At 34.5% G+C, this 21,344-nt stretch overlaps 2 protein-coding genes across 2 annotated transcripts in view; both read left to right on the top strand.

The window, feature by feature from the left end:
* The window catches only part of sugt1 (SGT1 homolog, MIS12 kinetochore complex assembly cochaperone), a 90,229-nt gene that overhangs the window by 15,153 nt on the left and 53,732 nt on the right, over nucleotides 1-21,344 (top strand). The gene's annotated exons all lie outside the window — the stretch shown is intronic.
* On the top strand, nucleotides 10,465-20,686 carry LOC127949292 (transmembrane protein 184C-like). Its single transcript, XM_052546418.1, has 10 exons — nucleotides 10,465-11,011; nucleotides 11,847-11,977; nucleotides 12,083-12,119; nucleotides 12,418-12,623; nucleotides 13,189-13,263; nucleotides 15,274-15,367; nucleotides 15,694-15,806; nucleotides 17,226-17,325; nucleotides 19,701-19,872; nucleotides 20,060-20,686. The coding sequence occupies exons 1-10, from the start codon at nucleotides 10,895-10,897 to the stop codon at nucleotides 20,356-20,358; spliced, it is 1,344 nt and encodes a 447-aa protein (XP_052402378.1). The 5' UTR covers nucleotides 10,465-10,894; the 3' UTR covers nucleotides 20,359-20,686.

Below are 21,344 nucleotides of genomic sequence, written 5' to 3'. Positions count from 1 at the left end.
TGGAGATATGCCTTTGTGTTTGAATGCCAAATTAAGTTTATTGCGTATGTGCTTGTTTAAGGTGAAAATGTAAGTTTAGAATTAAATCACAAATCGTGGACATAATAGAGCAAATGTGAAATTAACAAGCTGGATGCAGTTCCATCAATAAAGAGGCAAATAAAACTTGCTGGGATTTAAGAGTAATTTCTAGGAAGGCATCCAGTTGCAACAAATGCTGTGTTAAAGAAGAAGAAAAAATGGGCATAAGGGAACCGGAAAACGGACCTTTCTGTAATCAAAACAAAAATACCAAAGAGATACAAATATGTCTTTGCTTTTTTTTGACACTGTGAATTGTCTCTGAACATAACTCATACGTGCTATTAACCTTGCGCACATTAATATTATTAATATTTAATGGCCTCAGTATTTGTATATCATGTGTATTTTAAGTTGAAATAGTTCTTTTTTTTGCAAAAACCTACACTACTGCTCAAAAGTTTGGTGTCGGTAAGATTTAAAATTTTATATAACTTTATTATCATTATTATTTATGAATACTTTTCTTCTGGAAATAAAGATGTATTAAACTGGTCTAAACAAACTGTCAAGATTACTGTCTCAAATAAATGTTGAACTTTTCAAAAAATTATTTTTAAATTGTAAAACTATTTCACAAACTTAATGTTCTTTACTGTATTTTTCAATCAGATAAATGCAGCTTTTCCCTAAACAAACTACTAAAAAATCTTACCATACCCACATTTTTGAATAGTAGTGTATATGAAATAAAAAAATCCATTTTCTTCTTGATGTAATTTGAAACTAATGTGAATGACATTATACACATTCTGACAGAGACCTGCATGGGTCTTGTTAATTTGGGGTGTTGATGAATATGTATATATAAACAAGGTAATTGTTGTAGTGGAATTTGATGTCACAGATTATCCTTAAGAGAGGAATGTTGCACATGTATTTTATTAATATAATCCATACATACGAATTATAACACATACATAAGAAATTAAACTTATTGTAGCACTATGACAATCAAACAGCTCTGTTTACTCTATTTGCTTTGCAGTACAATGAATAAACTTATGGATTATTTTACATATCATGAATGACTGGATAAAATAACACACTTCTTCTCATAGATTGTTATAGCATCATATTCAATTTGTAGATGAGCTGCTAGTTATTTGGACCAGATTATTGATTCTACCACTTAAGGCAATGTTATCTTATCTCGAAGTGTAATGAGGTTTCATTGTTAAAAGAAGAGAGGTGCCTTGTAACCGCTGTCTGTTTTTGGCCTGGGAAGAAGCTCCAGTGTGGGAGTGATTTGTGATGTACTTTCACCCACCAGGGAACACGGCCCCTCTGGGTCATCTGTGTCGACCCAGAGGATGTGAACAGAATATTAGATTTAAACCATCATCTGTCCGCAATGTCAGTTTAGCAAGTGTTTATTTGGACAAAAGTACTCTATCAGTCTGATATTGGTTTAAACAAATAAATGTTTTTTTTTTTTTTTTTTTTTTTTTTTTGCTTGTGTTTTTTTCTAAGTAAATAAAGAATTCTGTATAATGGAGATGATGCATATTTATAAGCACAATAGGCAAATTGTTGGTCTGGTCTCAAACATGATTCTTCTGAAAATAACATTTGTTTACTGCAGAGTTATACGCATTTCTGTATTTATACTTCAGTAATTTCTCATTATTTCAATTAATTTCTATTATTAATGCAAATGATGTTTTTTTGTGATATAAAATCACTGCAAAACAATGTTCTAAGCTGAATATAAGCCTATATATAAACCTACATAAATGTGAAAATATATGACTTCGAGGTTTGAGATATTCTTTCTCGTGCTTATTAAGTTGCCTTCAGGGGAATAAGGAATTGTTTTAGGTCAGAGGAATTCGGTGGGAACCAAGGAAGCAAGAAGCAAGGAAGAAGCAAATGAAGCTCAAATAAAAGCTGGTGCAAAATACAATAACTCGATCGTTTGCAAAAAAAATCAAACATCACTTTGCTGCTGTATTTAACTCATTTTGAAGGATATTACTGCATTATATAAAAACACAATAGAATAATATACTTTATCCTGCTGTCAATTAAGGTCTCTCAACAAAGCACATATGTTCAGAGGAAAAACATTATATTGAAGCTCTCCAAGGCCAGACTATCCCCATATCAGCACACATAGATAAGCTCTGGCTGTATACTTTTCATAAGACTGTGCTCTGCCATGGATTATATTAATAACACATTTCTGATATCGCATACCACCACTGATACTGTACTTAAAAAGGCAAAAAATCAGCGTATTTGGATCAGATGAATTGGTCTTATCCTGTAAGCGTGCAGTGCAGTCACCTCTATTTATGAGCATGAGGTAACCTTTTATAATGTAAGAGATTTCAAAACCATCCAGAAATGTATGCAGGAAAGTGGTAAGAGTGCTATACAGTATGTATTATTGTGTGTTCATATATTAGCATATATGGTTATTAGATTTAATTAACTGCTAAAGAGTATTGGATAGACTGATATTTGTGCACCGTTTCAGTCGTAAATCCTTGGTCAGATGTTTGACAAATGTTTAACAGACATATATTTTCAGTTTTTCTGTCCGGAGGGTATCCATCTGGAATGAAACCAATTAATGAAGATCAAGATCCACACATATACAAAGACGTAAAGCCATGAACCGCACTCCAGTAACTCTCTTCACTTAGCCCAACATGTACTGACGTCTAAATTAAAACCAAATCAACACAGAAGCAGAACTCTCACACTGGGAATCACATGAGATGTTAACTATGGACGTCACTCAGAGTTTAAACTTTAAATGTGTATCCAGTTTTCTCAAACACACCGGCTGTTTGTCTTCCCTGCCCCGACATGGCAGAGTCCCGCATGCCATTTTGCGGTGATATCCCTCCAAGTCATCCAACAAGGCGCTCACACGAGTGTGGTGAGAACAATTACTAATTTATAAAAGCCAAAAGGATCGATTCAATATTCATGGACAATCTGTCCCATCACAATGAGCCATTTCTGTAACTGGGGGGCAGTATGATGACAGCGCAGCGACATAACGGAAAAGTTCTGCCTCCGTCCACAAATAATGCATTGACTTTATTGATGTGCTGCTGCAGTTTGTTCCTTTCTTGAGAAAACAAATAAGTAAATAAAGAGTATTGCGTTTTACAGGTCAAGCTCCTGTCTCTGCTTTCGTCATGGAAAGTTCAAGCTATAGCTGAGTTTTCATGTAAAAAAAAAAAAACATTAAACTTGTCTTCCACATTCATGGTTAATTGAAACTCTTATGCCTTCTGCGGGACAGTTTGATCTGAAGGGGTTTGAGCTATGTCAGGCCTCCCTAATAATAACATCCCTAAATTTCATCTATTCTTTATAGCACACACAAGTTTATTTACAATTTTGATTTTAACCATTTAATTATTATATTTTAAAAGAATTGTTTAGTCCTCTGAGAAAACAACATCATCTAGGGTTCTGTGCAGTTTTACTCTTCTTTACGGGATTCAAACACAGTGTACTTTTGAACTAGTTAGTTTACCACGGAAAATAAATAAATAAATACAAATTTCCTCACACGCCTCATGCAGGAATCTTAATTAGTAACAGTAATTTGACGACTATCCAGTTGGTAAACTAGCGCATTCTTCCTAAAAAGAGAAAAAAAATAAAATAAAAAAAAAAACAGGAAAAGAAAACTTAAAGGCTTACAGACTTTGCTGGATTTTGTAACACTTTATAATATAGTACAGGAGAATGACTCAATGTGCTCTGCACATTTTGTATGTTTCTCTTATGGCTTCAGACGTTTGTTCTATTCAAACGTAAGTGCCCTGTGAAGTGGACATCACAGGATATTCTGCCATGAAGCAAAAGAAGGTCTCTGTGTTCTATTCAAAGTGTATTGAAGTGTGCGAGACGTGAATTTAAATTGTATTTATTTACAGAGGCAAATGATGTCACACTTGTCCATGTGTGAAGACACTGAATGTTCTGAAGTGAGGTCAACTTCAACAGATCTCCCCTGCTCAGGGAGTATAGGGAGCAATGGACACTGTGTAGGGACCCTGGCAATGAGAACACAGTTCATCCACGGAGATCACTTCTAACGAGCTGATTATCTGAATAAGTTGTGTTAACAAAGAGAGGCATGCAAAATATGCAGAGCTGGGGGGCGCGAGGACTGGAATGGAGAACCTCTGGATTATTGTGAGAGTCCTGCATGGAAAGTGTTGCCACACACTGCCATCTAGTGAAACACCTTCAGCCTGAGCAGTTTGTTCTGCACAGGACTTTAACTTCTTATAGGGCAGTCTTAAATCAGTCTTTTATCAGTCTTTATAAATCTTAATTTATTTTGTACTAGTCTTCTTTCTATTAATAGTTGCTTTTCTCACCAAAGTAGCCTACAATTTTAAGGAAACACGTTTTGTACTTTTTGTCAAGAGATTCACCAAAACAGCAAGTCAAATTCATAATAATTGTTCTGTCTGTTTCCTACATACAGTGCAAGTATCACGTGATTTATTTTTTATTTTTTAATGCCAGTATGTGTCTTCACTGGGAATCGAACCCACAACCTTTTGTGCTGCTAACGCAATGCTCTACAACTGAACCAACAGAAATACAACAACAACACTGTTTGTTAAATGACTATATCAGAGACTCGTATAAACTTTGAAAGATTTTGAACTTTATAATATATTTACTTGATTTATGTAGGCCTATGTATCGTTGTTTTTGAATACTTACCCCTGGCTACTTTTATTTGTTTAATTTTTCTTTTATATTTTTCTTTTCCTTTTCCTCTTTTTGATATTGTTTCTTGATCAAATATTTATTGTTCTGTGAAAAACAACAACAACAACAACAAAAAAACGTTATTTGATTAGGCTATAGATACTGTACGTTTATGGATATAGGCTAAGAAAATATTAGTATGAGCCCCTTCATGCAAAGAAACACAGAGATACACATGACAAAAAATATGGTTATAAACACTCACCATCTCCTTTATAAGTTTTTTTTTTTTATTATTAAATTTTTCAACAATTACAATATGTCATATAAACTTTGAATTTAAATTTACATCAAGAACTTGTTTGAAGAAAAAATAAATAAACATGTGTTCGCATTTAAAACAATACAAACTCACATCATATCAAGTAAGAAAGATACAAAATAAAAATAAAAATAAAGTAAAAAATAATTACAGGGGCTGACAAAACAACATAAGTGCTTCAAGCGTATTTAAGAAAATAGGACTGTAAACTCAAAGAGCAAGAGACTCTGACATTGTTGCATATAACTCGTTTATGGACTGGTTTTCTTCCGATAACACCTTTAGAGATGCTATATAATTTTTAATTTCGTTCATAAAACAGTTTATGTTGGGCTTGCTGTTATTCCACTCATTTTTGTGTATATGATGTTCCCATTATGAAAATAATGTTCACCATTTTAGATACCTTTTTTGACATACCATCCATTTCATCACTTGAAATGTGTTAAACAAAGAGTTATTTATCCCAATATTTAACCATCGTTAAACATCCTTCCAAAACCCCATTGTGACTGAACAAGAGAAAAAAAGGTGTTCAATTGTTACGTGTTCTGTCATACAAAAAACACAGATTAACTTCCAAATTGAACCTTTTCCTTAGGGTTTCAGCAGCAGGATAAATATTATTTATTAATTTGAACTGAATTTTTTTACCTTGGGTAAAATTGGCCATTTAAGATACACTGTTAGAATGTCTGTAAATTTAACAGTATTTAACTGTAAAATGAACTGTATTTTACTGTAGGACAGTTATACAGCATATTACTGTATTTTAAAGTTACATTTTGGGGAATACCCTCTTGGCGACACTAAATTACAGTATTTTTAATTTACTGTAAATCTAAATACAGTAAAGAAAAAATGAGCACGAAACCTGACCAATCACAGATCAAGTTTTATTTCCCACTTGGAGAAAGAAGAAAACAAGACCCACAGATGCGAAAAGAACCAGTCAGATGCAAAGGTGGGTACAAATATTACTTCTTTTACTTTAAATATATTATATCTTTGGTTTAACTAAAACAAAAATATAAATAAAAAAACGCTGCCACTGAACGGCGCGCAGTCACCTCACATTTATGCTGTGAAGAGAGCTAGAGAGAGTTGTGGTGACACTGTGCAAACATTCATATTTCTTTCCTTTCTTTCCCTTTTCTGAACGTTTCACCATCAAAATATGGACAATAACGGGTCTCTGCCTTGGGTTTGACCACTCCAGGAGCTGGTGAGTGTTCATGTCAACTGTTAGCCGAACAACAAAGCTTTCGTGGATTTAGCTTAAAGTCAGTCGGATTTTTTCCCGCTATTATCGCTTGCTGTGTTAACTGATTACCCCATATAAATGCACGTCATGCTTGTAGTGCTAGAGTAAAACCCGCAATGTTCGTGTCGTGAGCAAACACTGGCGTCTCTGTGGAGACATTATACGCCTTTATTAATCATGACAAAGGGCATAAAAACACGGCGAATTTAAGGTTTTCGTGTGCAGTTCCTGAATGCCCATACACTTTCCAAAGCCTCTCCGCCCCTCAGTCTCACATTTAACGTTACCTTAAACACATAAAGTTAAGGAAACTAAACAACCAAGAGAAAAATGTCTACTTCAAATGTAACATTTGTTCTGTACATCAGCATCGGGAGAATAACATAATCTCGTTCGCGAAAATGCGCCGCAAATGGCACAGAACATAATGGAAATGTTTTCAGGGGACCCCAGTAAGTGACGAACCCGACTGTGTACATCCAATGCGCGATCAACGGCTGTCCGAATTCATTCACAGCTTCAAGTGAACCGTATTAGTGGACTAATGTAGAAATGAGTGAATGAGTGTTAAGGGGGCGATTACGGATTTAGCCAACGTAATTTCCTCATTATTTTAACCTGGGATGTTCTCGTGACAAAGCAGCATGGTGTCTATCAGCTTAATAGCTGTACTTAGGACATAAATGTCTTATTATTGCTGTTAAAATAACTGTTGCAAATAAATACATTTTATACAAAAAAGTTTTCGTAATATGCTTTATTTATCTCTGTGTGTCTCAACTTTAAAATTAGCTGTTTCATCTTTGGACCCTACATTACCTTACATTTCTTACCTATGAAACTTATTTAAACATAACATTACAATTTTTTTTACAATGTTACTAATGTATAGATTAATATCTCACCCTCATGTTCTTTTTACATTTTTTATATTGCATATAAAGTTGTATGTCATAAATATGTAATCTCTGTATTTTTTGCAAGAAAACAAAAGTAGACGTTGAGTACTAAACATTCTCCATCCGGGTTCGTCACATATTGGGTCCCCTGGAAATATTTCCGTTGTGTTCTGTGCCATTTGCAGTGCATTTCTGTATTTGGTTGTGTTGTGAATATTTGGTTGTTTTGTTAGACATTTTTCACATCAAATGATCTAACTTTTTTTTCTGTTATGTAAAGGTTAAATGTTAACCCTGACAACAGCAAGTGCTCCTCAAAGTTCCACGTCATCAAAAGAAGTGGGAAGATGGTGCAAAGGAAGAACTCTGGTCTGAACCCTCATGTATCCTCCTTCATTAAAGGGATAGTTCACCCAAAAAATTAATTCACCCATTAATAACTCACCCTCATGTCGTTCCAAACCCGTGAGACCTCCATTTATGTCCTCTGTGCCTCCATTGAAGCTGTGTGTTCGGTCTGCTGTCCATGTCCAGAAAGGTAAGAAAAACATCAAAGTAGTCCATGTGACATCAGAGGGTCAGTTAGAATTTTTTGAAGCATCGAAAATACGTTTTTGTCCAAAAATAGCAAAGACTACAACTTTATTCAGCATTGTCTTCTCTTCCGTGTCTGTTGTGAGAGAGAGTTCAAAACAAAGCAGTTCGTGATATCCGGTTCGCGAACGAATCACTCCATGTAATTGGATCCTTTTGAACCAGTTCACCAAATCGAACTGAATCATTTTAAACTGTTCGCATCTCCAATACGCATTAATCCACAAATTACTTAAACTGTTAACTTTTTTTAATGTGGCTGACACTTCTGAGTTCAAACAAACCAATATCCCGGAGTAATTCATTTACTCAAACAGTACACTGACTGAACTGCTGTGAGGAGAGAACTGAAGATGAACACCGAGCTGAGCCAGATAACGAACAATAGACCGACTCGTTCACGAGTCAGCCACATTAAAAAAGTTAACAGCTTAAGTAATTTGTGAATTAATGCGTATTGGAGACGCGAACAGTATAAAATGATTCAGTTTGATTTGGTGAACTGGTTCAAAAAGATCCGGTTACATCGAATGATTCATGAACTGGATATCACAAACTGCTTTGTTTGGAACTGTCTCACAACAGACCCGGAAGAGAAGACAATGCTGAATAAAGTCGTAGTTTTTGCTATTTTTGGACCAAAATGTATTTTCGACGCTTCAAAAAATTCTAACCGACTCTGTGATGTCACATGGACTACTTTGATGATGTTTTTCTTACCTTTCTGGACATGGACAGTAGACCGTACACACAGCTTCAATGGAGGGACTGAGAGCTCTCTGACTAAATCTAAAATATCTTAAACTGTGTTCTGAAGATAAACGGAAGTCTCACGGGTTTGGAACGACATGAGGGTAAGTTATTAATGACCTAATTCTGATTTTTGGGTGAACTATCCCTTTAAGGAGTTTCTGGATTTCAGCTACTTTTAAGCTACTAAGAGCAAATACATTCTACACAGGAGTTTTCTGAATTTGTAAATTTTTAAGATTGTTCTTATGACTGAATCTGTTCATGTCTGTTGTTTTAAAATGCTCTTAATATGAAACTTTTATGTATAAATGAAATGTATTCAAGTTTTTGGAAAACTGAAAGTACAATCTGCAAGAATATTAAAATGTTATTTCAAGTATTACAATTTAACTATTAAACCAATAAAAGAAGTTAAACAGTCTTTTGTTTCTTTTTATAGTTTTTACTACTGAGACATGAGACCTGTTGAAATACAATAATTTGTAAAGTTTTACAATACATAATAAAAGTGAACCAATTACAGTAAATTTCACAGTGTAAAGTAATATTTTCTTGTATTAAAATATATAAAAGGAGAAAAAAAACAATTGTGTTTTACAGTAAAAAATATATTACTGCAAATGCATTTACAGCAAGTTAAATGGTACTGTAAATATGAATACAGTATTTTTACTGTAAGTTTAATTTACAGTAAGTTACTGGCAAACTGCTGCCAGTAAGTTACTGTAATTTCTACAGGAAATTTTTTACAGTGTAGCTACAACTAGTCTTTGTTAATGTAACTTGATTATCTGTTATCTTTATTTTCGTTGGCTTTTTGATATCATAGAATAGTTGTTCTTTAAACACACTTCCAAGTATTTTGTTATTAGATTTTCTTTCTCCAAATTTCAATTCACCAATTTTTAATTCAGGAAGTTTAACAGTCACATTTGAATTTGTGAGGATATTTTTAATCATGAATTTTAAGGGAAGTGGAATAACTCTACTGATTTGGTTAAATTCTCTATAAGAGTATTTCAAATTAAACTTATCGACAAAGGAATTAAACTGCAACAGACTGCCATTTTTATCCATCAAGTGTGTAACATATAGAACATTTTTATCGTACCATTCTTGTTCAAATAGTGTCTTTCTGTTAATTAATATGGTTCCATTATTCCACAAGGTGGAACTATGTGGTGTTGTGAGTGAACATCATTTTCCAGTAGAGCAGTATTTGTTTATGGACGTCAGACAGTTTGATTGGAAGTTTAGTTATTTCGAAGTCACACCTTAACAAAAATTCTAATCCACCAACATTTTGGAAAATATATTTTGGTATGTGGAACCATATGGAATTTGATTGTGTCAAATAAGCTTTAACCCAGTTTAACTTTAATTCACCTATCATGGATTCAAAGTCAGCAGCTTTCAGCCCACCATGTTTATAGTCTTTAACCATCACAGACTTTTTGAAATTAAAAATGACTGAATTTACCTTTTTAATCATTTGTGGGGGGACATAAAGAGATTGACAAGGATATACTAATTTTGATAAACCTTCTGCTTTTGTTAGTAAGATTCTACCAAGAATAGAGAGATCTCTCATGAGCCAATGATTAAGAGTTTTTTTCATACTCTCTATTTTCCCTTCAATGTTTAATTGTTCTCTCTTATTTCTATCTTTAGACATTATTAATCCTAGGTATTTTAGTTCAATTTTGACAGGTATGGAATCTATATTTGTCTCAGCATATGGATGAAGACATAGTATATCTCCTTTATAAATGTTGTTGGCGAATATGGTTTCTACAGGCCATAGCAGTGGTCCGATCCGAGTGATGGCGCTAAACGTTACAAATGTTTTACAAAACAGGCGAAGAACTCATGGTGACGACGAGATCAACAGGAAGTTCTAACCAGCTTTGTTTTGAACTTCTCGCTCTTTGTCACTGTTTGTTTTTTAAGTTATTGAAGTTTTATGTGCGTTTTGTAGCATGACTTCTGCTAAAAGATGATAAAATATGAACGTGCGCTGACTTTATTGTAGACGCTATCGGCTCTTTTACGCAGAGATGTTTGTGAGAGCAGAAAACATTGGGAGGAATCCGCTGGCTGTTCGACGCGCTCAACAACACTCATGATTCTTCTAGATCTCAGTCGTGTTTATGCGAATCATATGCATCTAAACCAAACTAGAGCACTAGAACCGACAAGAACTTAACTCGGCTATTGTCCGTCCCTGCCTCTGGGTCAGACTCCGTCGGAGTGTAATGTGAGAGCTCCGTGACAGCGGGAGAGATGCCGTGCACATGCGGGAACTGGAGGAGGTGGATCCGGCCTCTGGTGGTGCTGCTCTACATTCTCGTGCTCCTGGTTGTCCTTCCACTCTGTATATGGGAGCTTCAAAAATCAGAGGTCAGATCTATATGTATATATAATTACATGTATTAAATATTTAGCCGCTGTAAAATGTGTTCATACATGTTGTTAACCTACTTGTTGTCCTAAGACTTCTCTTGTAGTTTTGAGTCTAATTTGACCCGCAATAAAAACCATTAAAGTATAGTACAGGACGTCTAATGTTTTCCCAACGTGAATTATGCTAGAAAATACATGATTTAAATTTATATATTGAATGAACTGTTGAATATTAATAGGTAAAGAAATGAAACTTTCTGACACAACTTACTGGTTAATTTCAAACAAGTTTTAACAATAACGATTTTATTATATATCTATCATAATGTTATGTATAATATTTAGTTTTATAACATCTGTGTTGTTCTGCTATCAGTCTGATGTGTCTAATGTGATCTATTTAAGTGAACTTGAAGCTGCATAATAAACCGAAAGGTCCACTCAGTGTTGTTATTGTTCACTAAAACTAGAACTATTACTATAATTTAAAACTTTAATCTAAAATGCAAAGTGTAATTAATGTTAGATTAAAAACTTGGCAAATAACTGAAATAAAATACAAATTTGAAGTGCTAACATAATAAAAATACGGTTAATGAATTAAAGGTAAAAACAAAACAAAAACAACAACAGCTAATTCAAATGACAAAAATTAATTCTAAATATGAATAAATATTATAAGAGTATATAAATAATACTAAAATGAGAGTCAGATTTGACTCGCAAATGGAAAACATATTTATATTGTCTTACTGTCATTGTTGTTAGTTTAGTGTAGATAATTTGAACAGAATCTGTTCACACTGACAGCATTCTCCTTCTAATCGTATAGGTTAGCACACACAATAAAGCATGGTTCATCGCTGGGATATTTGTGTTCATGACTATACCCATCTCACTGTGGGGGATTTTGCAGCATCTAGTCAACTACACCCAACCTGAGCTACAAAAACCTATCATCAGGTATTCTTGTATGGATAATAAGAAGTGCAGTATTAATTTACATTATATTCAGTATAATTGTTCTGTCTGTTTCCTACATATTCATTCTGTTTTTCTCCTCCTCAGAATATTATGGATGGTTCCTATATACAGCCTGGATAGTGTGAGTCTCATGTGATCACAGTGATAGCTAACATGCTAGTATATGATGCAGATCGCTCTTTGATGTTTGGTCTCCAATTAGGATTGCCTTGACTTGAACACTGGCCTTTTTCTGTTTGAAAATCAAGTTAATGCGAGGCCTGATGTTGCAGATGCTCATGACTTGACTTGAATTACATTAAGATTTGGACCAGACCATACTCATGTGCATCTCATCTCTCTTTTTTTTTATGTTGATGCAATTTGTCATTTCTGTGTTCTATATCTTCATTCTTTGGTCCTTTCTTCTGTTTTCACAGTGGATTGCATTGAAGTATCCCAGCATTGCCATCTATGTAGACACGTGTAGAGAGTGCTATGAGGCTTATGTCATCTACAACTTCATGATCTTCCTTCTCAACTATCTGGGAAACCAGTATCCCAGTCTGGTGCTGATGCTGGAGGTGCAGGAGCAACAAAAGCATCTGCCCCCTCTGTGCTGTTGCCCACCGTGGCCCATGGGAGAGTGAGTGTTTGCACAGACTTGGATAGAATATGAACGTGGGATAACTTAAGGCAGGATGTGGTGTTTAATGTGTATAATGTGTAAAGAGAAAGACAAGGCATTATGGCTGAGGCTCTTATGCGGAGGGCCTCCATGACCTGTTTGCCATCTTCTCCTTTGGAGCCCTTCTTATAGTGAAGGATGGAAAACGAAAGACTTTGTTTAGAGACAGCAGGAAGAGATTTCTTCTAAATTGCTTGCAGAGTGAACACTTTCTTGAGGTCGTTGGCTGCTTTTAGCCATTCCTGCTGACTGCAGCAACTTTTAAATGTACGTTAGGCAGTGGTGGTAATGTGTGAAAAGTCTGTTGATTTAAACCAGCAGCGTTTTAACTAAAGAAAAAAAAAGCCTGCTTTAGAGAACAGTAGAGCTCTGTTATGTGCCTGGCAAGTTAACTTTAATTCATTCAAAGCAGCGCCAGGAAAACATTTATTTATACTGCAACATTTTTTACTCATGGCCTATTTTTCTCTATTTTCATATTGAGAACAGCACATTTTTCGTAACTGATTTTTTTTCTTAACAGAGTGCTTTTGCTGAGATGTAAACTGGGAGTTCTGCAGTACACTGTTGTGAGACCTGTCACTACAGTCATTGCTTTGTAAGTGTCATTCATTTGTTTTTTGTAGAGTTTATTAATATAGGTTTAATATCAGTTCTGTCATATTTATTATAATACCATATAAACAGTCCCTCCAGAAAAACGCGATTATGCGATCGCCTGATTTAATGCATAATCAGCCAAAGGCCGCATATTTATGCAGGGTCGCATTTTTTCAAATGTGCCGCTCTTTTGTCGCATAAATTGCCGATTTCAGAAAGAGAAATATGCGGGGCTATCATGATTTCATAATCCCTGTATTTTCGTTCCAAAAAAATCACATAAATATTATCAGAAAGTTGAAAAATGTTGCGTTTACTTCACACAAGTAAAGCGCCATTTTCCCCCTATTGCCATGGGAACCTTATGTAGTGATGTAATTACGTGACGTGAACATCATCTGCAAACCCCGCGGTGAAACCAAGGTGAAACTTGAAGCGCGCAAATCATTCTTATTTGCTAACAAAAATAAGCGCAAAAGAACGCGCAAAGCAGTTTCCCAACTTGTTACATGACAGTGGAGCCAAATTATATTGCGAGAACTTGCGAAAACTGCGGTTTGATGAAATAGAGAAAAAAAGGTGATAACACTGTTGTAGTTTCATTCAGAAGTTGATGCAACTTTACAGTTGTAAGATTGCACTTTTTTGTTACAGAACAGTACCAAAAACTTACAGTTGTAATTATATTAGTAGTATGTAAAATAATTTACGTTGCAGTAAGAGATTGCAACTGAAATATTCTGTGATTTAGTATTCTCGCTTATCATAGGAAGTAATAAGAAATTACTCTTTACATTAAGGTAGTAGCCTAGTGAGAAAAAGGTGTTGGGGGAATCACCTTTTTTTTCTCTTTTTCATCAAACCGCAGTTTTTGCAAGTTCACACAATTTCATTGCATAAAATTGCAAAAATATCCCGCATATTCCATCGCATTTTTTAAGAAAACGTGCGGCAAAATCAAGGATTTTTGCCCGCAACAATCACAAAAAAAATCTGCGTTTTTCTGGAGGGACTGTATAAAGAAACTATGCAGTCAGTACGACTTTTGAAATGTTTTTGAAAGAACTCTGTCATGCTCACTAAGGCTGCATTTATTTGATTAAAACAGTAATACTGTGAAATAATATTACAATTTGAAATAGCAGTTTTTTATTTGACTATATTGTAAAATGTAATTTATTCCTGTATGGAAAAGCTGTATTACTCCAATTTTCAGTGTCACATGATCCTTCAGAAATCATTGTAATATTGCTGATGTGCTGCTCAAGAAAAATTCATTATTATTATTATTAAATTGTAAAACAAAACTGCTTGTTTAATATTTTTGTTTTCAGGATTCTTTTGCAGTGGTGGACAGTAACGGAGTAGCTTTACTTCGTTACTGTACTTAAGTAAATTTTTCAAGTATCTGTACTTTACTGGAGTAGTTTTATTTTGAGTAACTTTTACTTTTACTTCACTACATTTCAAAGCATAAGATCGTACTTTTTACTTCACTACATTTCATAAAACATATCGTTACTCCCTATAATATATCACGTGCTCTGACATGCAGAAGCGGTGTCTGATTCATCATGAAACATCCCAGGTATTTTTAACAGTAGGATTATTAAAAAATATATGTTCTAATATAAAATTAAATTAAGTAGCCTATATAAAATTGCAAACATCTATCTTTCAGTACTTTTTTACTTAAGTAGATAAAAAAAATGAGTACTTCTGTACTTTCACTTGAGTAAAATTGAAAAAGGAGTACTTTTACTTTTACTGGAGTAATATTTTACTATACGTATCTGTACTTTTACTCAAGTACTTGATTTGTGAACTTCGTCCACCACTGTTCTTTTGTTACTTTCTTTAAAGTCTTCCTGACTGACCTCAGACATTTGAGAGTAATTTCTGTTGGTGAAAGAGCATCAACAAACCTCTTTGGTCAGCACTAATGGTTCCAAGTGTTTCTGTGCTTATTAAACACAACATTTGCATCATTTCTGTCCTGCCAAATTAGGATTTGTCAGCTTTGTGGGGTCTATGATGAAGGAAACTTCAGTTCAAAAAATGCCTGGACGTATCTGGTTATCGTCAACAATCTCTCTCAGCTTGTAAGTACCTGTTTTGTCCTGAAGACTGTCACATGATCTTGTGTCATGAGAGCTAAGTGAGTCTCCAGTTCCAACCAGGAACCAGACAGTAATAAAAGGAAGATAAGATGTAACTAAAGTCCTATTTACAGAGCTATCTTCATGGGTTTTTACAAACTCCAACTCTACTTTTATGAAGTAAAACAAATGAGACTTCACAGCTCCTTATTTGTGTTTATGCTGCTCATTAAAGTGAACAGTTTAGGGAGCATGATCAATCAATAATTGGTCACTGTTGTTGCTTCAGATTAAACGGTAACCTGAAAATCGAATTTTTCTCTTTTCAGTTTGCCATGTACTGTCTTGTGCTGTTCTACAAGGCTTTGAGAGAAGAGCTGAGTCCTATCAAACCTGTGGGCAAATTCCTCTGTGTCAAGCTGGTGGTTTTTGTGTCATTCTGGTAAACAGTTCTCTACACGCACAGAACACTGTAATAATTCTGAGCTACTTCCAATAAAGTTTAATTCCAGTGGAGCAGGGCAGTTTTCTACAAAACACTATGTAGCATCGGGTTTGCACAGTTTGAGTAAATAACCATTAGGTTTTTAAAAAAATTAAGTTTAAGTTTTAAAATTGATGTTAAAAGTATAATATACAAATACAGTTACATTACAGTAATGTTATCTAAATATCTCAAATTAAATTATTTCTAAAGTAGACATAATAGACATTATATCGTAATAGTACTATATACAGTACAGACCAAAAGTTTGAAAACATTTCTATTTTTTAATGTTTTTGAAAGAAGTTTCTTCTGCTCATCAAGCCTGCATTTATTTGATTAAAAATACAGAAAAAACGTGAAAAATGTGAAATATTATTACAAATTAAAATTATAGTTTTCTATTTGAATATACTTAAAAAAAAAAAAAGAATTATTCCTGTGATGCAAAGCTGAATTTTCAGCATCATTACTCCAGCCTTCAGTGTCACATGTAACATCCAGTCTATCACATGATCATTTAGAAATCATTCTAATATTCTGATTTTTTATGAGTGTTGGAAACAGTTCTGCTGTTTTTTCTGCTGCTGTATTTGATGAATAAAAGGTTAAAAAGAACTGCATTTATAAAAAAAAAAAATATATATATATATATATATATATATATATATATATATATATATATATATATATATATATATATATATTCATTCTAATAATATATTTTCTTTACGATCACTTTTTATCAATTTAACACATCCTTGCTGAATAAAAGTATTGATTTTATTTAAAAAAAGAACGAAAAGAAATTAACGACCCCAAATTGCTGACCAGTAGTGTATATTGTTATTACAAAATATTTTTATTATTTTCAAAACATAGCTTTTTTTAATTTTTTTTATTCATCACTGTCCTAAAAAAGTTCTGAAAAAATATTAAGCAGCAGAACTGTTTCCAACTTTGATAATGAATCATCATATTAGAATGATCTTTAAAGGATCATGTGATAATGATCCTAAAAATTCAGCTTTGCATCACAGAAATAAATTATAATTTAAAGTATAATAAATGTAAAAACAATTATTTTAAATTGTAATAATATATCACAATATTACATTTTTTCTGTATTTTTGATCAAATAAATGCAGGCTTGATGAGCAGAAGAAACTTCTTTCAAAACATAAAAAATAGTAATGTTTCCAAACTTTTGGTCTGTACTGTAATTATTTTTAAGATCTTGAATTTTATATTCAAGTAAAAAAAAATATGTAGCATTAAAATTAATAGTTATCATAATAATTCCCTAATACCAGTGATTTTTATTATAATTATGCTAATCTAATATTTAATTTAAACGGGGTGTTTTATCTGCCTTAGGCAAGCTGTGGTCATTGCGCTTTTAGTGAAAGTTGGTGTAATCTCAGACTCGCACATCTGGGACTGGAAGAGTGTGGAGGCTGTAGCCACTGGATTACAGGTATGTAATGTACTTGGATCTCAACATTAAACACAGTTTTGTAAATGAGGCTTACAACTAGAAATGGGCTAGTGAGACACCAATTTGAATACTGTTCTTATAGTTATATGTATCTTTGACTGGCTTCCCATGAAGACAACATACCATTGTTATTGCAGCATCATTAATGGACTTCTGGTTACAAAAGTGCAAGTAACCTTAAAGGAACACTCCACTTTTTTTAAAAAAAGAGGCTCATTTTCCAACTCCCCTGGAGTTAAACAGTTGAGTTTTTGTTGTTTTTGAATCCATTCAGCCAATCTCCGGGTCTGGCTGTAGCACTTTTGGCTTAGCTTAGCATAGATCATTGAATCTGATTAAACCATTAGTAGGGGTGCACCGATAAAGATCGGCCGTTAATTAATGCGCATCTCGTCAGTAAAGCCGGTTCTCTAATCAGCGGTAAATTCCATCAGGTACGTGATTTCACATAGAGCAGCTGTTACTACACAGTAAAAATAAACACTGATAATGAACATGTATTTGCACAGTCAGTTAACAACGGCTCTGTGTAGTAACAGCTGCTCTATGTGAAATCACGCACCTGATGGAATTTACCGCTGTGAGAAAATGATAGAAAAAAAAAGGGAGTGGAGTGTTCCTTTAAAGGCGCAATATGTAATTTTTCTGCTTTAAAAATAGCAGAAATCACTATATCTATGTTATATATATTTTTTAGTTGTGTACTTACATCATCCCGACAGTTTTCACGAACTTTCAAATCCGGAGAAAATTATAGTTTAATTAGAAGACACGGCACGTTTCTTTATTTCCGTTTTGTCGCCCGTTTATGGCGTCATATAAACTTTGACCCCTCTAGTTTATCTAACTTCCTGCGGAACCACCAAATACAAAGGTGAACAGAAACAAAGACGAGACGAAGAAGAAAAAGTAGTAGCCTTGATTGAGACTATTATATTTTATATTTATATTCGTATTTGAACCTCAATCAATAACTTAGTTATGGATCATGATTATGCTTTGCCTGCACGTTCTGTGAAGCGCAAACGCACGGGTGAAATAAATGACCCGAGATGGTTTTGGGACAAGAGAAGCTACAAGACACGGGTAAATACTGGAGTAGCATTTCCAAGATAGAGAGAGCTTCGTGACCAGCTGAAACTACAGAGAGATGCCGAACTCACTTGCATTCTGATAAACAGGTATGCATCCATTCAGCTAACTTTATTTATCCGTATATTTTGTGAAACGATGATGTCTTGTGTAAAACGCAGACGGACTAGCTCTCATGTAAATCTACATTTGTTATATATCTAGCTGAATAAAGTAGCTTCAAATGCAGTTCTCTAACTTGTTCGATATCATAGTATAACGTAATTATAATTATTAACGAAAGGCGGCCGAGTTTTTTAACATATATTACTACTAGCTAGATGGAATATTGATTTGATATGGGTCTCATAATTCATATAGACGGTTTCATCTGGCGCACGCGCCTGGACCTAAGTTAACCTCCGGTCTGTGTTGTGTATATCGGTCTGGCTGCGGTGCCTTCTACAAACACAGTCAAGTCAAGGTGATGAGTAGACTGAAGTTGGGCTCAGGTGGTTGTGCTGTGGGATGTGTTTCCCATACATTTATTTATTTTTGGAGACTCACAACAATTTTAAAACTGATTTTTTATTTAAAAAAGGCTTCATTGAGTAACGTTATGTACTGCACGTTAAATAATAATAATTCCTTACATTTATATGTTTAAATATCAAAGCGAGGCACAAGTGTTTTTATATCGCTGTATTTCTGAAGGAAGACTTGCATGTTATATGCCTGATAGCAGCGTATGAGCGTAACTTACCAGCTCTGCTTCGTTTACAGCTGTTACTGGGGAAACCTCTATTTCTCGCGCTTTATGTCTATGCTTTAAAACATCTACTGTTGGCAAATAATGAATTGCATTTTCATTAAGTCCGCCTGATCCACGCAGCAAACATTTTGTTTGTTATCAAAAAATATCTACTCTAGAGGGACTTGGCTGTTGTTATTGATTCTATTTGGAAGTCTACCGGAAGTTAAGTTTGGTCCACAAAAGCGCTCATGCGCAGTAACGTTTGTTTATGTTTTTGCCGTTGAAACAGTCTATATCTCTCCTTTCGAAAAGACGTGATTGTCAAAATACTAAGTTAGAATGAGTGAGGAATGATAGGGAGCGACAGAGCGCGTGTTCCAATGAACAACAACTCCCATGAGCCTTACGCTCTTTCCCGACATCATCAAAGTACGTCTTATGTTATTATTTTGATTGAGTGACCCCTGGTGGCCAAAAATTCCATACTGCGCGTTTAAGATTAAAGGTCTGTTTTTCTGTCTTCTCACAGGACTTCACCATCTGTGTGGAAATGTTTTTAGCAGCCATTGCCCATCACTTCAGCTTCACTTACAAGCCCTACGTACAGGAAGCAGAGGAAGGTTCTTGCTTTGATTCCTTCCTGGCCATGTGGGATATCTCTGATGTACGGGCTGATATCTCGGAACAAGTGCGCAATGTCGGTAAGTCACATCACAGTCTTTTCTTATTTGCAGTGAATGTTTTAAGGGTCTAGGATCTTTTTTTGGATTCTCAATTTAAACTTTTTACCCCTCGAAGGTCAGTTCTTGAACAAGAATCACTTTGAGGAATCTGTACCAATCAATACCGAGCCCTATTTCTATTTTTTATTTTTTTTTGTAAATTCAGGGAGAACTGTCATGGGTCGGCCAAGGAAAACATATTTTGGTGACGAGGCATTCCAGGACGAGAACACAGGACTGCTGTCAGCTGGTTCTCAGGATCCAGCCATTGAATCGTCCTCCACTCCTCCATCCCCTAAGGGCCATTACCAGGGCATGGGCCACACCTTAACGCCCCACTCCATCTCGGCTCCCGCCAACCTTGGCTGTGCACCATGGGAAGGAGATGTTGATGACATCATGCCTTCTGTGCTATCTGGTGATCATACAGACCAGCAAGGCTCAGACTATGCAGCCATCACTTGACATCACAAATAGCTAAAGCACAATGATCTAATGTGCATTATCTACCGTTTTGAAAACATGCAGCCACCATTAATTATTGATACCTGTGTTCAGAGAGGCTCAGTGAAGCTTTGGTAGCAAGAACATATATGAAGGACTTGGGTAGTGTGTTAGTCCTCCATTTTTTAACTGTGTTTGGCATTATTTGCTGAAAACATGACCAAATTATAAACTGACATTAGAGTGAAGCACAGTTAATTGCCCAATATCAGTTTAAATTTTTTTTCTCATCATTAGATCATGGTTATTTTAAGACAGCTTTATGAATGTTTTTTTTTTTTTTTTTCTAAGAAACACTATGTAATGATAATTCTACTTCAGAATTTCATTGACATTCTCCCGGGATTTTATCATCAAGTAATTTTACGAGTTTTTTTGTTTGTTTATGACATCAGTGTTACTTTCACATTTTTATCTGTGAATGTAAATGCAATTTAAGTGTTTTTATTTTTTTTTTTCTTCCATGGAACAGCACCTTGTTCATGGACAGTAATATGAAATTGCCAGGATGACATGGAGATTTGCAACTTTTTGTCTCAGCAGAATATATGCATGTGGGAAAGCAACTAAAGTTCGAAGATTGGCTCTAAAGCACAAAATACTGAAGCACCCATATCTCTGCTTACTTCACTTCAGAGCTTAGCAACCTCTCCTGGACTACATGCCATGAACAGCTTCATGTAATTGTCAAAACATAAGTGCATATGTTGGTGTTCTTATGTCCTTCTCAATAAGTATATGTTTTAATTGTGTTTTTATGAGTTGGTTATTTTAATGATTAGACAAAGAAAATTATTTTCAAATTTAGAATACTGACTTTTAAGTTCACCTCGGGGAATGATGCAATGTCTATTATAAGCCAAAGTTGTCTTATTGCTATTAAGATATATATAATGTTAATTGTTTCAACAATCAGTTAGATTTAAAAGCAGCTGCACATGAAATCT

The sequence above is a fragment of the Carassius gibelio genome, chromosome A1, assembly GCF_023724105.1.
Source record: "Carassius gibelio isolate Cgi1373 ecotype wild population from Czech Republic chromosome A1, carGib1.2-hapl.c, whole genome shotgun sequence".
In the NCBI taxonomy this organism is placed as follows: Eukaryota; Metazoa; Chordata; class Actinopteri; order Cypriniformes; family Cyprinidae; genus Carassius; species Carassius gibelio.
Note: the sequence above shows the minus strand (reverse complement) of the source record. Positions and strands in the feature narration are given on the sequence as shown.

Bases quoted from the DNA above. Each gene is read 5' to 3' on its own strand.
- LOC127949292 (XM_052546418.1), top strand. From the start codon at position 10,895: ATGCCGTGCACATGCGGGAACTGGAGGAGGTGGATCCGGCCTCTGGTG. The intron at 11,012-11,846 runs GTCAGATCTATA...CTAATCGTATAG, and splicing joins GGGAGCTTCAAAAATCAGAG to GTTAGCACACACAATAAAGC. The intron at 12,120-12,417 runs GTGAGTCTCATG...CTGTTTTCACAG, and splicing joins CTATATACAGCCTGGATAGT to TGGATTGCATTGAAGTATCC.